This window comes from Malaclemys terrapin, chromosome 1, assembly GCF_027887155.1.
Source record: "Malaclemys terrapin pileata isolate rMalTer1 chromosome 1, rMalTer1.hap1, whole genome shotgun sequence".
NCBI lineage: Eukaryota > Metazoa > Chordata > Testudines > Emydidae > Malaclemys > Malaclemys terrapin.
This window is the reverse complement of record NC_071505.1, coordinates 179,589,620-179,605,411: the sequence shown is the minus strand read 5'-3', so window position 1 is coordinate 179,605,411 and position 15,792 is coordinate 179,589,620. Positions and strand designations below refer to the sequence as shown.

Sequence of the window (15,792 nt, the reverse complement as noted above, 5' to 3'; positions counted from 1 at the left end):
GATGTGATGGATATCCAGAACTGCTTGACTTTTAATGGCATCTTTTCTGTTAACTATGGAACATGCCATATAATTACCAATAGTCTCGCTGCTGGATTCTAAGAGTGACAGCACTTCTGCCCAGGGAAACCTTGGGAACTATTGGTATCGCCCAATTGCTATGCACTCTCTTTGCAAATGAAAAGGTGGTTCTTCTCTCTCCCTCATGGTGTCACAATTGGTCCTTCACTCCCCACACCACCTGCTGCCCTCCCTCTCTGTGTGCTCCAAAGAGTTAACTTTAAAAATAAATAAAATACAGAGAAAAAAGAACAGTACTTATACACATATGGGATTTGTGTACATGATGCATACAAGTATCATCCCTGTAAAAGAAGGCATTCTAAAAGCTTTGAGAGTTACAGGTTTCCCTAAGGAAACAATTTTTTTTCAGAGACTCAGGCCCACGTAAGAAGTCTCCTGAGCCACTCCAAGACATTAAGCTGAATCCCGGCCAGCTGCTGGCCCACTGTATCATTAAGTTTATTTTTGCATTATTTGTATTTATGTATAATTTTATTTTCTTCTAAATGATTTTTCAAGTTCCTTTAACCCTTTTGTCTGGAGTTAAGGAATGTCTTGAGACAGGGCTTATGGAAACACATCTTCTTGGTATGTCCTGAAGTGGTCATTTCAAGCAGAGAGAAATGCAAAGTAGTGAGAGCATATGGGACTTATTAAACCTTCATTCCCCCAACATCACCACCCCATTTTTTTCAATAAGTTGTTCTTTCTTTAAAATCTTGGATGTCTTTCTAACTATTGTTTACAATACGCATCCTCAAGAAAGACATCTCTCTCTTTTTTTGTGTTAGCTGGGTTCAGCAGTCTTCAGGTAAGTAGGAAGTATGGACTCTGAGGTCATACAGGATCATGCTTTCTTTGTTATAATAATTAAAGAGAAAAGTCAAGTAATGGATGGGGAGAAGGTAAAACCAGGAGAGAGGTTCCAACAGATGGGGAAGATGTATAAATAACACTAGGAAGGGAAATAGTGATCTGAGTTGTAAGAGAGGGTTGTTATCCAGAAAAGGAAGTAAGCACAACCTATAGAATAATGCTAATTCTGATGTTGAGTGTCTGAATGTCTTCATACATGCACTAGCAATGGTATTGTGCGATTATTGTGGGTTTTTTGTTTTTCTTTATCATAAGAGCAGTCAATGGAACACTTACCTCTGAACTTTAAGAAACAACATTTAACAGCTGACCCAACTTTTTTTCTAAATTCTGGTTCTGATTAACAGACAACACCATATTTATGAGGGACAAAGATAATTGGTGTGAAACCAAGGACAAAATAAAGAAGAATGGACATTAATGTCATTAAAAATGCCTAAAAGTACAGAATTTAAAGATACTAACATCATCAGAGTATCACCATGGCATATTAGGAGAAAGCAATTTTCTTGTAATATCTATATTAATATAACAATGTTACTTAAAAATATGTGTTTTCTTGTGTGATTCTAAAATGCATTATTACTAGCAAAAGCTATTCGCTCCTGTTTTTTATAATCTTTTGACTTTCATTTTAAGCATAATTTTTATATAAAAGATTCACTGACATCTCAGACTTTATATTACAGTGATACTTATCATTTTTGTCTTTTCAAAGGAAATAAAAATTAATATAGTTCCAGTATAGCTATTAAAGGCTGCATTTAAATCATATCTTATGATTGGCAGAGTGATTTATGTCCACTCTGGAGAAATGTATCAAAAAGATATGGCCATCCGCTAGCAAAGTACACTCATTATGCAGCATCAAGTGATTTTCCTGAATACTTGAATTTTGCCACTGCAGATCAATATCACAGCATTGGAAACTGTCTCTGCTAATGAGCATGAGCTACAGGATAAAAATAAAATCTGTGCCTAAAGAATGAAGAGCGGTCTTGAAAATGTGCAAATAAATAACCGAGCAATCCATTTTTATCAAATATTTATGCAAAGATAAATTATTTTGTTACACTGTAAATTTATGTCCACTCAATTTACAGTACATCAACTAAAGTAGAATGTATGAGGGACTACAGGAAATAAAAATGTTATGATTACTACAAACAATTTGAAAACTGACACATATTGTAGATATTTCCCCCTATAAACTTCAAATGCATTGTCCATTCCATTGCTCAGTTGTAGCCGAGTTACTTCCCTTAGCAAAATAGACACATCCTCTTTCTTTATTTAGCATGACATGTTTCATTTAATTAATAATCAAATGTTACATACAAAAATGATCTGAATAGTTGCCTCAAGGGGGAGCTTACAGTTCATCTTGCTGATCCATTGCAATCTCAAGCCATTCCAAGCTAATGTGCTGAGATGACATTATAATAGAGCCCGACTGTAAAATATTATTTTTGCTTTGTTTTCAGTCATTAAATTGTTATACCTCCATGGTACTGTCCTTCCTGGGGTTCTTTGAAATCCATAATGTGGACTGGTTTGGGCTGGTTTTTGTTCTTCCTTTACTGAAAAATAAAAATATAAAATAATTTCAATTCATTTGATCCCTCTGTGGCTCAGATTGAGGATGCGGGTAGGTCAGGGTATGTCAGACTTGCATCCATCCGTTAATTCAGAGTTGCCTCTGTTATTGATTTAATGTAGTGTCCCCTCCTACAATAAAGTTGTACACAAGCTCTGCCTAAATGCATCACCACAGTGATCAGCAAAGGCAAAGAAGCCACTAAATTATGCTTGAAAGGAGGGTAAATTACATTGTCTCCCTGTAGACTTAGATTGTCCATGCTGTACTATATTGTTTAGGTTCAGATTTTGCCACCCTTCCTTACGTTAAGCAGTATCTTATGCTGAGAGAAGTCCCATGGCAAGGTTTTCTTCAACATGAACAAGCAGGACAAAATCTTTCCTTTAGGACTTGATCAATTTTCTACTGAAATCAGTGGGCATTGGAGAAGACCCTTAGCGATGAACTGACCACAGTAGAAAAGTCCTAATTATGGCTGGCCAAAAAATTTTCCATCAACATTGTTTTTTCATGGAAAATTTGAGTATTGAGTAATAAAAAGTGTTTACTTTCCACTGAAAAACATTATTTTTCATCAAAAAAAGGAAGTCTGAAAAAGTCAGTTCTGAAATGCCGCCACAGCACCTCACATTCCCATTCTCTTCTGTGGGCTGGGATCCCCAGCCAGACTTCATCTTGCATGTTATATTGTGGCACCTCAACCATGCGACTGACATGATGCATCACTTCCCCTCACCCAGAGGTGCATCCTGGGAGATGATGTCAGATCAGGAAGCCCAGATTTTACAGGACAATGGGAGCAAACTACAATGCCTATGTGACACCATGGCAGCAGTTCAAAATCAAAACGCTTTGGTTCCCAGACATAATATTTCAGTTTTTTATTTTTTGCCAAAGGGGCTGGGGGTAATTGGAGTAATTTAAAAGATTCCCATTTACTTCAGTGGGCTTTGGAGCTGGGCTGTATGCTTCCAACTTTACTCCCGTTTTACAATAGTGAATCCAGCCCATTTTGTTCATTTATGTCTGAGGTACCCTGAATGGAAAGTCATCTAAGCAAAAAGCAGTTAAAAATTTGCACTCTCCAATATAACATGTCTAAATATCATGGATCAGAACCTCAGTTGCTGTATATCTCCAATGAGTTCAATGAAGCTGTGGCTATTGACACCAGCGGAGGATTTGACTCTGCATGCAATTTCCGGGAATAATGTTAAGTAGGGAGCAATACATAGTTCGAGGATATTGTCTAAAATTGTTGCTTTGACTGTGAAATACAATCATAGAAACTGAGACATATACCAGGTTGGAATTTAAACTTTCTGCAAGGCATTCAGATGATAATGGAGATGGGTCTGTGAAGCAGTTTCTCCTTGCTTCCCTGGAAGAAAGGAAAGGGAGAGCATCTAAGCATGAATGAGCTGATTGTTGCTACTAATTACAGGAGAGATGCTCTGCTTCCCTTTACTACTACCCTGTAAGAACCCAAACCAGCCAAAACTGTCCATGTTCTTCCAAGATATGCAAGTCCTGGAAGACCATGGATTATGGCTCCACAGCAAGCTAACCTTTCAGAGGAAAGGTCATCCTCCCATGAAAGCCTACAAAAGAAAAAGGGAGAAGAGACTCATTTGTAAGTTGGGAACTTCCTTTCAGGGTAGAACTCCTCACATAAAGCACTGGAGTTCCCAACTTCTTGTGCTCTGCTCTTTCTAGCTCTTGGAAAGTGCAAAGTCCTTTTCTTGGATGAATTATTATAGTTTCAGGGGCCTGATCCAAAACCCACTGAAGTCAACAAGTCTTTCCATTGACATCAGTGGGCAACGCATCACACACTCACATTCTTGCATGGTCTATCTGGAAAGATAGGCAAGGCCTGAACTCAGCCTTTAAAACCCCTTGCATGGTAGCGGAGAGTGTGGAATGAGCTACTAAAAAAAAAAAAAAAAAAAAAAAAAGATCATGACTTCATGACTGTACCTGCCTTGATACTTACCTAGAAGGCTAATCCCACTGTTGGTGAGATATATCTCCTAATCCTTACAATGTTATGGATGGGCGCCCTTCATCACAACCTTCATGGAATCTACCAAGACTCTGTTGGTCAGCGTTGGAATCACAGTGGTTGTATGTAGGAATGGATTTGCCTGACGTGTTACTATTGCTGAAGTTGGGAAATACAAATCTTCCACTTCTTTATATGGAAGTGCACGTCATTAGGATACCTTACATGTTCTAATATAGGGCTCCTGCATCTGGAGGGATAGGATTACTAAATAACTATGTGATGCCAGGGAATACCGCAGTGATAGTTTACATAAATATCAGGAGATTGTTTCCCATTTGTGGCAATATTTTTTTAAAAGTTTCAGAAATTGCTTACCTTTTATTTTGTTTTCTGTTTCACAAGGAAGAATTAAAACTGAAACCCACCAAAAAAGAGAAAATATAGCCTTCCAAATTTTAAAAAAGCTAAAAGAAAGCCCACATGGAACATCGCCCCATTTTACTACAGAAACTCTTCCATCGGCTATTCCTTGGGTCCTCAGAGTTGTTAGTAATCCTGCCTTCCCACCAAAGCTGACATTCAGGCGCAGAGGAGTGCCATGAATGAAGTACTAGCATCACAGTCATATGTACGTGCTTGGGAGAAGGGAGACGCCACCACCAATCAATATGCTACAAAAGTGCTGACTACTACTGTCAAAACAGATGCATTCTTAAATGTTAGCTGCTGTGATTTCAGTGCTGAGTGCTGGAATCCAGGTAATTATGCTGCCCATAAACATGTTTGTTTTTGTAAAGTTCTTCTGCTCTGGTGGCGTCTTTCTTGCTCTTCCTGGATGGCTAGTGAATCAAGACTTATCAGGCTTCTACTGCTTTAAGTTTTTCTCCTAACAACTTATGCCCATTCAGCCCGGGAAGAATTCACCCTTTGTGCAGAAAGTTGGGGGAGTGGGGTGCTCCTTCTGCATGCTCCATGTCAGTGAAGCCTCCCAATGTCATTCCCAAGAGACCAGTTCCAATATAGATTGTGATCAGGCTGCAACACGTAAGGGAAAATTGCAACAGTAGAGGCAGAAAAAACTGTCCTCCTTGGAACTGGAAAAATTCCTTATGGCAGCATAGTGTGTTTTAAGAGATCTGTGGCTCTACATTAGGCCAGAGCCTTTTCATTGGTGAAAAGCCATGAACATGAATTTTCAGCTGTCAGATATAAGTAAATTGTTTGGATTTTCAGGGACAACAAGATGCATACTGTACAACTGAGAAGGAAGCAAGGGAGAGATGTAAGCATTCTTTACTTTATGAAGCGCTTGCTAATGGAAACCTGAATTCATCATTATAAGACAATTTAATTCCAGTGTATTGAAAGTATTTACCTTTTGTTTAGCATCTGGAAACAGCACGTACCAAAAGCCACTAATATCAACAACAGCAGTGGTATGGTTGGTATAACAACATAAATTAAATTTGGAATTATACCTACAAGGAAAAAAAAGTCTCTCATTAGTACGTACTGTATTGAAAGACACTGTCGCATCTCACTATATCTATCTATATGCCCACATAGTTCAATTCTGAATTCCTTGTGTAGAAAGACTGCTAATCAATTTTAAAGGAAGATGTGAATATATTAGGAATATTAGAATAAGCTCCCAATATTTTATGAAAATGATGTCCAGAAGGTGCATACTGTAGTTTTCCTTATAAGATTCATATCTCATTATACTTACACTGCAGCTAAAATATACACTCGATTACACGCTATGGGCTGAATAGTCACAGCTCTTATTCAACCATGCAAGGGAGTAAGAGAGCATAAGCCCCAGGTCCACTCCCCACTCCCATTCCCATTTACAGCTCTCATGACTGTGACTCTTTCTGGCTGAGAGGGGGAGAGCAGGAGCTACTCATCTGACCCACTCTGCAGTGAAAAAATGGAAAGGAATGGATAGAGGGTATCAGGAGCCCTGGATTCACCTCTCCTATTCACTGGTCACAGTATCTACCTTGGTACTCAGTGGGGAATAAGCTGCTCCATGAAAAGGGGTGAAGTATTTTACTCCTCCCACAGAGCAATAGGGAAGCAGGGGCAGAACTGTGGCTCTGAGTCCCCATTGGTTCTCTGATCTGCTACTGGACCAGCACAGCTATGCGTTGCTCCTTACTCAGGCTAGACTGAAAAGTTACAGTCTGCCCTTATGTCATTTGAACTTTTTTTCTTTTCTCAGTATAGCAGTTAAAGAACAAAAACAATTCCTGAAGCATTGTCTCCTTTGATATAGGAAGAGGTGAGGCCCTTTCCACCCAAATGCTTACAGGGGGCTCAAGAAGAGGGATGTTTAGACTCCAGAGACAGCTGTTGTGTGTGAAGGAACTGTCCTTTGTCCCTTCATTAATATGCCACCATATACTTAACATACTGCTGCTTACTGACCACCATGTAGTAACAAGCAATCATTATTGTATAGCTATGTTTAATAGGATCAGCTTCCAGGTTCAAGAGAGAAACTGTGATTACATGTTAAATAGCTTTATACCCACATTTTATTACCATACACAAGGTACTAGTAGTGGTCTAAACCTGACCCACAAGCTGGTACTCTGTATACAACTATTTTTGAATATATTTTCACTTGCAAGAGAAAATGTTTAAGGCCAATTTATTTATTAATCATAATTTGGCTTTCTATATACCATAGCACTAGTGTTAAACACAGGCTCTTTGCATGCCATGCATTGAAAAGCATAGTACCTATTTATTTATTTTTATTTATAATAACAGCATCTGCCCTTGAGTGCTCAGATGAAAAATTGCTCTGAGAAACTAAGCAAGTGTAAATGGAGATCAATAGTTGGTGGTGACTGTTGTTGCTTATCTTTCCCATGCACCATTGTAAGCCCCATGTTTTACTTCTCAATTAGCTAGCATTTTTCAGGATTTTTTTTTTTCTTTCTCGGACTATTAGCATTCTCGTTATATATTCAGAGAGCAGCACAACAATGATGACATTTTAAAATAAAATGTTATTCTTTAAAATGACAACAATGGCAACAAAATAATTCATTGATTCATGTAAAAGTATCCTGTGGGGCAGGTAATGGAACACATGGGCATTCATAACAAGGGAACTGATTCAAATTCAGCTGAGATGGACAGTAGTGGAACGTTATTGCCATCTGTCAGCTGTTCAGTGAACCAAGGACCCAATACTGCAAGATGTTGAGCTGCTCCAGAGAGATGTTGAGTGCCCTCAATGCCCACTGAAGTCTATGAGAGTTGAGGGAATTTAGCACCTCTCAGGAACTGCTTGGAACCATGCAGGATATCAACCTATACATTAAATGAATTGGTGGGTCTCTGAGCAGTTCTTAGTGGGTAGATGGCCCCATCCCAAAAAACAACAGCAGAGTTGGCACTTTTCTGGGCAGTTTTTCAGATGCTCTCAACCTAGAGTTGATCCCTCCTGATAGGGGTTGGGGCACATGGGGAACCTTGCTGTACCTTGGGGCTATTGGGTAGATAACACAACACTTCAGTCCCTAGAACTATCAATCTGGCACCTTTTGTGAGCACTAAAATTCAGTTTCTAAAGAGAAAACAAGTGTCTTATGTTTGTGTTAGACTATTTTACACATCTCTGGCTTTGACTGTATCAGAGATATTTGAGGCCTGATCCTGTAATCAGATCCACAGTGGCAGAACCCTGTGCCCTGTTAGAGACCCACTGAGTTCAGTAGGGCATTGGTGAGGGGCAAAGGTTTGATCCAGATTCATGCAGATCCAATTGCAGTGCTGAAGACACAGTAGCAATATTTGAAATAGTTGAGTATTCCCTCCCAGAAAGCCAATCACAGCTATTGATTCCTGCAAGAACAACTAAGAGAAACTGATCAAAAGTCTTGAATTATTAGTCAAAGGTATTGTGATGGGGTGAACTAGGCTCAGAGGCCCACTGCTGTAGGCCTCAGGGTGCTACCACACTCCATCTCAGAGAGGAGTTGAGTCCTCCCAGTGGCCTAGAGAGGCTGTGGGGCCGGGGAGAGAAGCAGCCAATGAGAGAGGCTGCAGGGAGCAGCCAATCATGGCCCAAGAAGGTGATATAAAAGGAGCTGCAGAGCCAGAGTTAGGTAGTTGCTGCCTGGAGCTGAAGGAATGAGGACTGTGTTCCTGGCTGGCTGAAGGAGTAGCAGTACTATGGACAGATCAGTTGCTGGCAAGAACCAGGGAGCAAGAGGGAGCTCCTGGCTGGCTGCTGGGACTGAAGCTAGAAGAACAGCTGGGACCAGAAAGGGTGAAGAGTTTAGGAAGCCCTGGAGGCATGGCCCCATACCAGGATTGAGGGACTATTTGAGGCTAGCCCAGAAGGGGCTGCCAGACTGATTAAGGACTGAGCCCAGGGAGGGCTGCAGGAAGACAGTGCCCCAGGGAGGAAGCCCTGGAGGGTCTGGCCCCATACCAGGGCTGGGACTATTTAAAGACTGAGCCCAGGGAGGGCTACAGAAATACCAATGGAGGGGTACTGGGATAGGCCCCTGGTGGACTGTATACACAAGAAGGAGTCTGTTTTGTTTCACATACAGATTGCATGTGTGACTTGGCCAGAGGGCTGAGTTGTTGAAAACCTGCCTAAGAAACCACCTACAGAGGTCACCACAGACTAAGAGAGTGAAGGCACATGCACCTGGCCAGGGGGCACTCATGAGAAGTGGATGCCACCCCTTACAGGTATATTTTCAGCAGAGGTCTTAGGAATAAACTAATTCCCATCAATGGGGGAAGTTGCATATCTCATTCTAATTCCCTCCATCCTCTGTTACTATTTTATTCCGAACATTAAAACCCTATGAATACATTACCTGTTTCAGTAACAACTACATGAGAATTATCTTCTGGTTTGTTTTCATCATAAGGCTTTTCTGCTGCCACTGATGGAAAAACCTCTGAAAAAGAAGTTAAACAGATTTTAAAAATAGCAACCATAGAAAGAGGGGTTATTACATATTGTAGCATCTGTTCATAGTTTTTTACATTTAAAACAGATTCATATTTGTTATGTGAACTGTTTCAGCATTGAATAAGTTATTGGAAGTAAATGTGTCTACAGAACTTTAGTGTGTTGTTAGGATTAAATATGGAATAGGAATTAAAAGCAGCAGTGTTTTGAACTACATCCATATATTTGCAACTACATCTGCAAATATTCCTCTCTGCAGGATTCTCTTTTAATATGTTCCACTACTAACACAAGTCTGTTTAAAAAAAAATAAAAAACTATGTAACTTTCCTGGAGCCTGTAAATGATTCATGAGATTATGTCTTTGCCAGTGCAACTCAAGCTGAAAGTTTTTTTTAAAGTTTCTTACCATAATCTGTGTCTGTTCTGTCGCCTAGTTCTTTTTCTAGGACATTATCTGTTAAATCAATAGTTTGACAATGAAAGAGTAAGAGTAATAAAACAGACGTCTTTTACATTGTTTTACACATAGTGCCATAGCTCAAAACTATGCTCCCATGTTCATTACAAAAAACAATTATTGCAGAGTTCTTTAACTTCATATTTCAATATTTGGCAAGCACCTTTCTGAAGAATAATGTTTTGTGTCAAACAAAGTTAAGGGTTGGTATCAAACTACTTCTAGTCCATACTTCTGTACAAATCTAGATAAATAGGAATGCTGCAATTTTGCCTTAAGCAATTTTTTTTTCTGGTGGCATCAACTAGTTTATTGGATGAATAATTGAAACCCACCCTTTTCTTGTGTCAGATATAATTTGAATATAGCTTTTCTTAACATCTCACCTCTCTTATAGTCAGAGGATCCTAGAACATACTAAAATGGGCAGTGGTCTTGATAGTGTGGGCTAAAGAAACTTTTTCTTATTTCCAAGATGATTATCAAAAAATTAGCTGTGGAGCAGTGAGAAGTATGAACCAGATGTTTTGAGGGCAGATATCATTTTTTATTTTATTTATTTATTTATTTGGCTAGACATCCCTAAAATCAAAAAAAGGATACATCAATGAACTATTAGAAATTGGATGGTAAGGAAATGCAATCATTGCTGAAGAGGAGGTTAATATTCCATTTCTAATTAGAGATAACCAATTGGAAACTGCAACAGAGAGTCCTGTGGCACCTTTAAGACTAACAGATGTATTGGAGCATGCGTCTGATGAAGTGGGTATTCACCCACGAAAGCTTATGCTCCAATACATCTGTTAGTCTTAAAGGTGCCACAGGACTCTCTGTTGCTTTTTACAGATCCAGACTAACACGGCTACCCCTCTGACAATTGGAAACTATAACTATAAGACATGCAGCAAAGGCCAGTTAGGATGTAGAAATGGGAGAGTAGTGTTATCTATGTTTAAAGGATTCCATAGATTATTGAAATTATTTTGAATGGAGAGTATGATCACAGAAGTAGAATCTGTATGGTTATTTGGATACCATTCCCATGTTATAAGATTATGAACACCAGTTGTATTACTGGTCTTTATCTCAAAACAGTAATGCTCAGAGTTCAAAGAGGTAATAAAATTTACTACAACAGTAACACTTACTTCAGCTTCTCAGATAAAAACTGGTTAATTGGAACATGGCTTGGAGAAAAATGTTAAAGTACTAGAAACTATTGCTTCTAGAAGTAGCTAATTGTGGAGCATAAAAGGGTGGATTAATTTTTAATTTGATCTGAAAATCAAGCTGCAGGAGGAGTTGGCTCAGAAACTAAATGTGATTACAGCTACTATTATATAATTACGATCAACATTCTTTCAAGGTAAATGAGATTCAAACCCACAGCTAGTACTGTGACGTTAAACATCATCAAGGGAGGCTCTTCCACCCCACCACTGAAGATATATCTTAGATAGAAAACAAAAAATTGCAAGTGAACATATGTCAATTAGGCTTGGAGGCTGGCTGAGTAAGATTGCCTAATGAATCACAGAGCCATACTCACAGCATGAATTTTGATAGTTCAATTGTAAAGATGAAAAAACAAGACATGTTTAAGTACTTCAGAAGTAGGAAGTTTGAGGAATGGAGATCAATTGGTTTTCCTACTCTGATTTTTCTAAATTTGTAACTCTCACTGAAATTGAAACAGTGACCCTAATCTTCAGGCAGACTGTTGAGACTTACTGTCTATAAGGTGTAAATGACATTCCAGTTTGTAATATACACCTTGTCACTTTTGTGGTTAGAGGTTGATTGAGTAAGAAGCAATTGGATGGGAATCTCTGCAGGTTCAGATTAAACACTGAAACTCTGGTTCAGTGTGGGGTTTTACATGTAGCCTGGCTCTGATGAGGATGGTTTACAACCTGTTTGTTTTTTGTATGCAGTTTGGCTAAATTTATACTGGGATTTGTATGTTCTCTTTGTGGCCACAGTGGACAATTTAAGACTCAGTAATGCTCTGAGTACCATAATCCTGGTAAGAGATGTGATGTTTATCTACTGCCAAGCATGACTACTATAACTAAAAAACCATTATAGCCTCAAATTCAAGCTTGCTTCCAATTTCCTTGTTCTGGCTGTCCAGTTTTAAGTCTCCTCAGCTGAAATATGCAGGATCCAGAAAAGATTCCCATGTCATTTCTGGAGGTTAAGCCAAACTGAAAAATCCCTGGCCTCTTGTGTCCTCATCTGAGCTGGTGTGCCTGTGTGTAATTTTCTTCCTGTTGCACTGGACCTCCCTGAATTCCATTGACCTGTATTCATTTTACAGATCGGCTAAGTGACATTCCCAAGACATCACAGAAAGTCAGTGACAGAGCCAGACAGCGAGAACTAGCATTACTTGAAAATGGTGAAAATATTTTGGCCACATTTCACATGAAAACATTAGCAGTTTTCAAGTTCTTTCAGTACAGTTTTCCTCAAAATATTGAGGATCCCAAAATCCCCAACATTTTCTGCCAAAGCAGTGACTTTTCTGTTAACATCTACCACATGTGAAATCTGACTTTAGCTTTTTCCTACCTGGACTATACTTGCAGATAAAATTGTGCTTCATGTTGCATCTGTCGTCATTCCACTGGTAAAGGTAAGCCCCTCCCAGGCCAGGGTTTGCAGTTGGTTGATGATACATCACAACACAAGCTTCACTTCCACAGGAAGGCTCATCCGTATACCAATTTCTAGCAGTGCATATAAATCAAAATGTTCAAAATCTTGCAGATAAAAGGCCCACCATGTCATCTAATAGAACCATTCACAAGCATCCAAAAATGCCATAATCTAGTGAAAGTTATAGTACATAGGCTCCATTGTCCCTTAAAGCAGAATAAGCTGCATTTCCCTCCATCTCCTGCATGGAACAGAGGGGAGTCTACTACCAGTCTTGCAGATCTTGGAGCATCTTCCTGCAGTCAAGAAGCATCCATGCAGATGTTCCTTCCTTCCCTTCTGACGCCTGCATTCCCTGCCACCTACCCACAGATGCCCTGCAGATTATGGTTCCTGAATGTTGCCATTTGTTCTACTGGTCTTTAGCTGAATCAGGAAATCTAATGGGGTTTCCAGAATCTGGGGTGTGGGCAGAGTGAGTTACTCTAAATAGTCTGCACTAAGTTATGCAGCTGTTGGCTTTCTGGTTTGGGGGCCAGAATCCAGCAGAGTTTGGTTGCCATTTCCTCCCCACCACCCCCCTCCTTCCAACTCCACAGAGCTGGAAGCCTGTGGAGCCCTTGCTTCTATGAGGCTGGGGGTAGGGGCTGAGACAAGCATGCCGCAGAGACATCCTTCCACATCTCCAAGTGCATATCCATTGGCTCAGCCTCCTCTTTGTGTGAAGAAGAAGCAGGGGCATGTTATTAGCCCCACTGACCAACTTTTCTATATGCTTCAATTCACAAAACATTTGACTTATTTGGGTGCTGCACACACTGTGTTTCCCTCCATAAACCCTTGAAACTATAGGCAATCTCCCAGACTTTCACCTGAATGATGAAATGGTTCCATCAGTCCACTGGTAGAGCTCAGGGCAAGCACTCGATGTTGCTTGTCCCTCTCCGCTTCTCCACAATCCAATCCAGAAGTCACCATCAGAAATCCCAGAGCCTGACTTAGTGAGGTTTTGTAACATGTTTTCTATGAGCTTCTGTTCAGCTTCACTTTCCAGACTTAAAAGCACACCACCGTCGATTTCACAGGCATGGCGGGCCTCCTGGAAGCCCACACGTCTTGACAAGTCCTGGAAGTAGGCTATCTTGTAACAGGGATGCTTGATATCTCCATAACACACTTTTTGACCTTAAATACAGTGACAAAGAAGATGAATAATATTTCTGCTTGCCACGTGCTGAAGGAAGTCATGCTTTATTTTGATTGGGTTAATGCTGCTGAACCCCCATCTCCAATTTTAACACTGCTGGTGTCATGCACATCTTGGTCCCTGTCCTAAAATCCCTAAGCAGATGAAAGTCCCATCAAAACCATTGAGAATCCCTTTGACAACTATGGGAATTTTCCTTGCTTGGGTTGGGCCTCTTCCTTAAAAGTAGTATTTGTTTTTTTAAAAATACTGTATGTGGGACCAATCCCACTTCTATTGGCATGAATGGCAAAACTCTACTTGACTTTAATAGACACAAAATTAGGCTCTAAATTTCCATTGTAAAAAGGAAGTCATGAGTTTCTTCAGTCAGTTATCTAATCCTGCTTGTTTGGATTCCCCAGTATTTATAGTTTTACCTCTATGTCCTGGCATGTTCAATGCAGTCAATGGAAACTACAGTTGGCACCTGAGACCATAACAATACATAGCCAAGCAGAACAATATAATCAAAATATTTTCAGAAAGCATCAAACCTAATGTGTCCCCACAAACAAATATTTACTTAAACTTCAGTTGATAAATCTGTTTAAAGGATCAAACCAAACGATCCAATGACTCTTTTTTTATGAAACTGCAAGGTAAAGAAAGTGAAACGCACTTATTATATAATTACTTTCTTCCAAAAGCAGTTGAAATGTGTGCTTACCATACTGTATTTGCTATTGACCTCTTTTAGAATTTATGCTTTGAATCTAAAATGACAAATGATTCGAATCAGAGCAAATCAGTGGTGTCATCTGTATATATAATGTGGTGAGTGCTGCTGAAGCCCATTCATGTTTTAAAATGTACCAGCTGTATGTATAGTGATCTTGATTTTATCTTAAAACTTTACACAATTTCTTTTAGACTTCTTGTAGTTGGACTAACTAAAAGCCTCTTTTAAAAGAATCATTTTTTCTTGTCTATTCCAATTCCAACACAGAAAATGTGCAAATTACAGTATTTTGTAAAGTTAACAAAGGCCTTACAGAAGTAATAAGAAATTACTATAATTATCTAGACTGTTTGAACACAAGCAGAAAACAATTTTACCATTAAACCTGTAAAAAATAAACTGTTCATAAGCCATATTTGTTGAAGAGCATAAATTATTATTTTTACTTGAAAAAATCCACCTCTTTTGTATACTTCAGTTTTTAACCATAATAAATGTTAACAGATCTAGGTAAACACCCCAGTGATTTTATATCTGAAAAAGTTTTATCCTATTTAACTTGATAAATGTATACGTTTTTGTAATTAGGACATCATCATACAACTTAAATTTATTTTTTCCTAAATGTTTTTCTATACACAAAGTGTAACCATATTCTTTAAATCAAAATGTCCTTTACATTATATTAAGAGAATGACAAAACAAGAAATAACAAAAGTAGGTCTTCATGAAAGAGTGAGTACACAGTGGGTCTGATTTCCTTCCATTAAGTTATCCTTAATTCACATAAATGTAGAATCAGGAATACTGTGTACGATTCCTCAGAAGCAGGTTGCATTTGCATCCTGCATAGTAGCTGCTTCTCTCCATTTAAAGGTGTATAGAGCATAATTCCTGGAACTTCTAGCTAATGGCCAGAATTCATTAAGCAATAGTTAGTATGATCTAATCCATCTAGCTAAGTCCAAAGTTGACTCCCATTGCTACAGATTTTCAATGAAAAACAAATGTGGCTCCTCTGTGTTGTAGGGATGACCACTATATTTAGTTTGGCTACCTCTTTACATTATAAATTATTCTTGTGACCTTTCTGGAAAAGCCCTAATACTTCCATTGTTTGAAGTAGGCCTTTGAAATTCAATAGGGAGAAATCCCTCAGGTTACAGAAGTGCCTTTTCTTTGTCCGATGAAATTGTGTTCAGGTTTGGTGGTGGTATAAACTTTAGAAAAATCATCATT

The 15,792-nt window shown here is 39.0% G+C and overlaps 1 protein-coding gene across 4 annotated transcripts in view; it reads right to left on the bottom strand.

Annotated features, from left to right (window-relative positions):
• Positions 1–2,021: 2,021 nt before the first annotated feature.
• Positions 2,022–15,792, bottom strand: part of CHODL (chondrolectin) — a 48,948-nt gene continuing 35,177 nt past the window's right edge. Inside the window, exons 2-8 of one of the 4 annotated variants that reach the window (XM_054016451.1) lie at positions 13,498–13,810; positions 12,539–12,696; positions 9,911–9,958; positions 9,404–9,487; positions 5,923–6,025; positions 3,842–3,920; positions 2,436–2,519 (exon numbers count right to left, since the gene is read on the bottom strand). In XM_054016451.1, coding sequence (XP_053872426.1) covers positions 2,517–2,519; positions 3,842–3,920; positions 5,923–6,025; positions 9,404–9,487; positions 9,911–9,958; positions 12,539–12,696; positions 13,498–13,810 — 788 coding nt within the window. In that variant the 3' untranslated portion in view covers positions 2,436–2,516. Of the gene's footprint in view, positions 2,520–3,841; positions 3,921–5,922; positions 6,026–9,403; positions 9,488–9,910; positions 9,959–12,538; positions 12,697–13,497; positions 13,811–15,792 lie in introns of all 4 variants that reach the window. The other 3 variants (XM_054016450.1, XM_054016454.1, XM_054016453.1) reach the window with 3 other exon arrangements.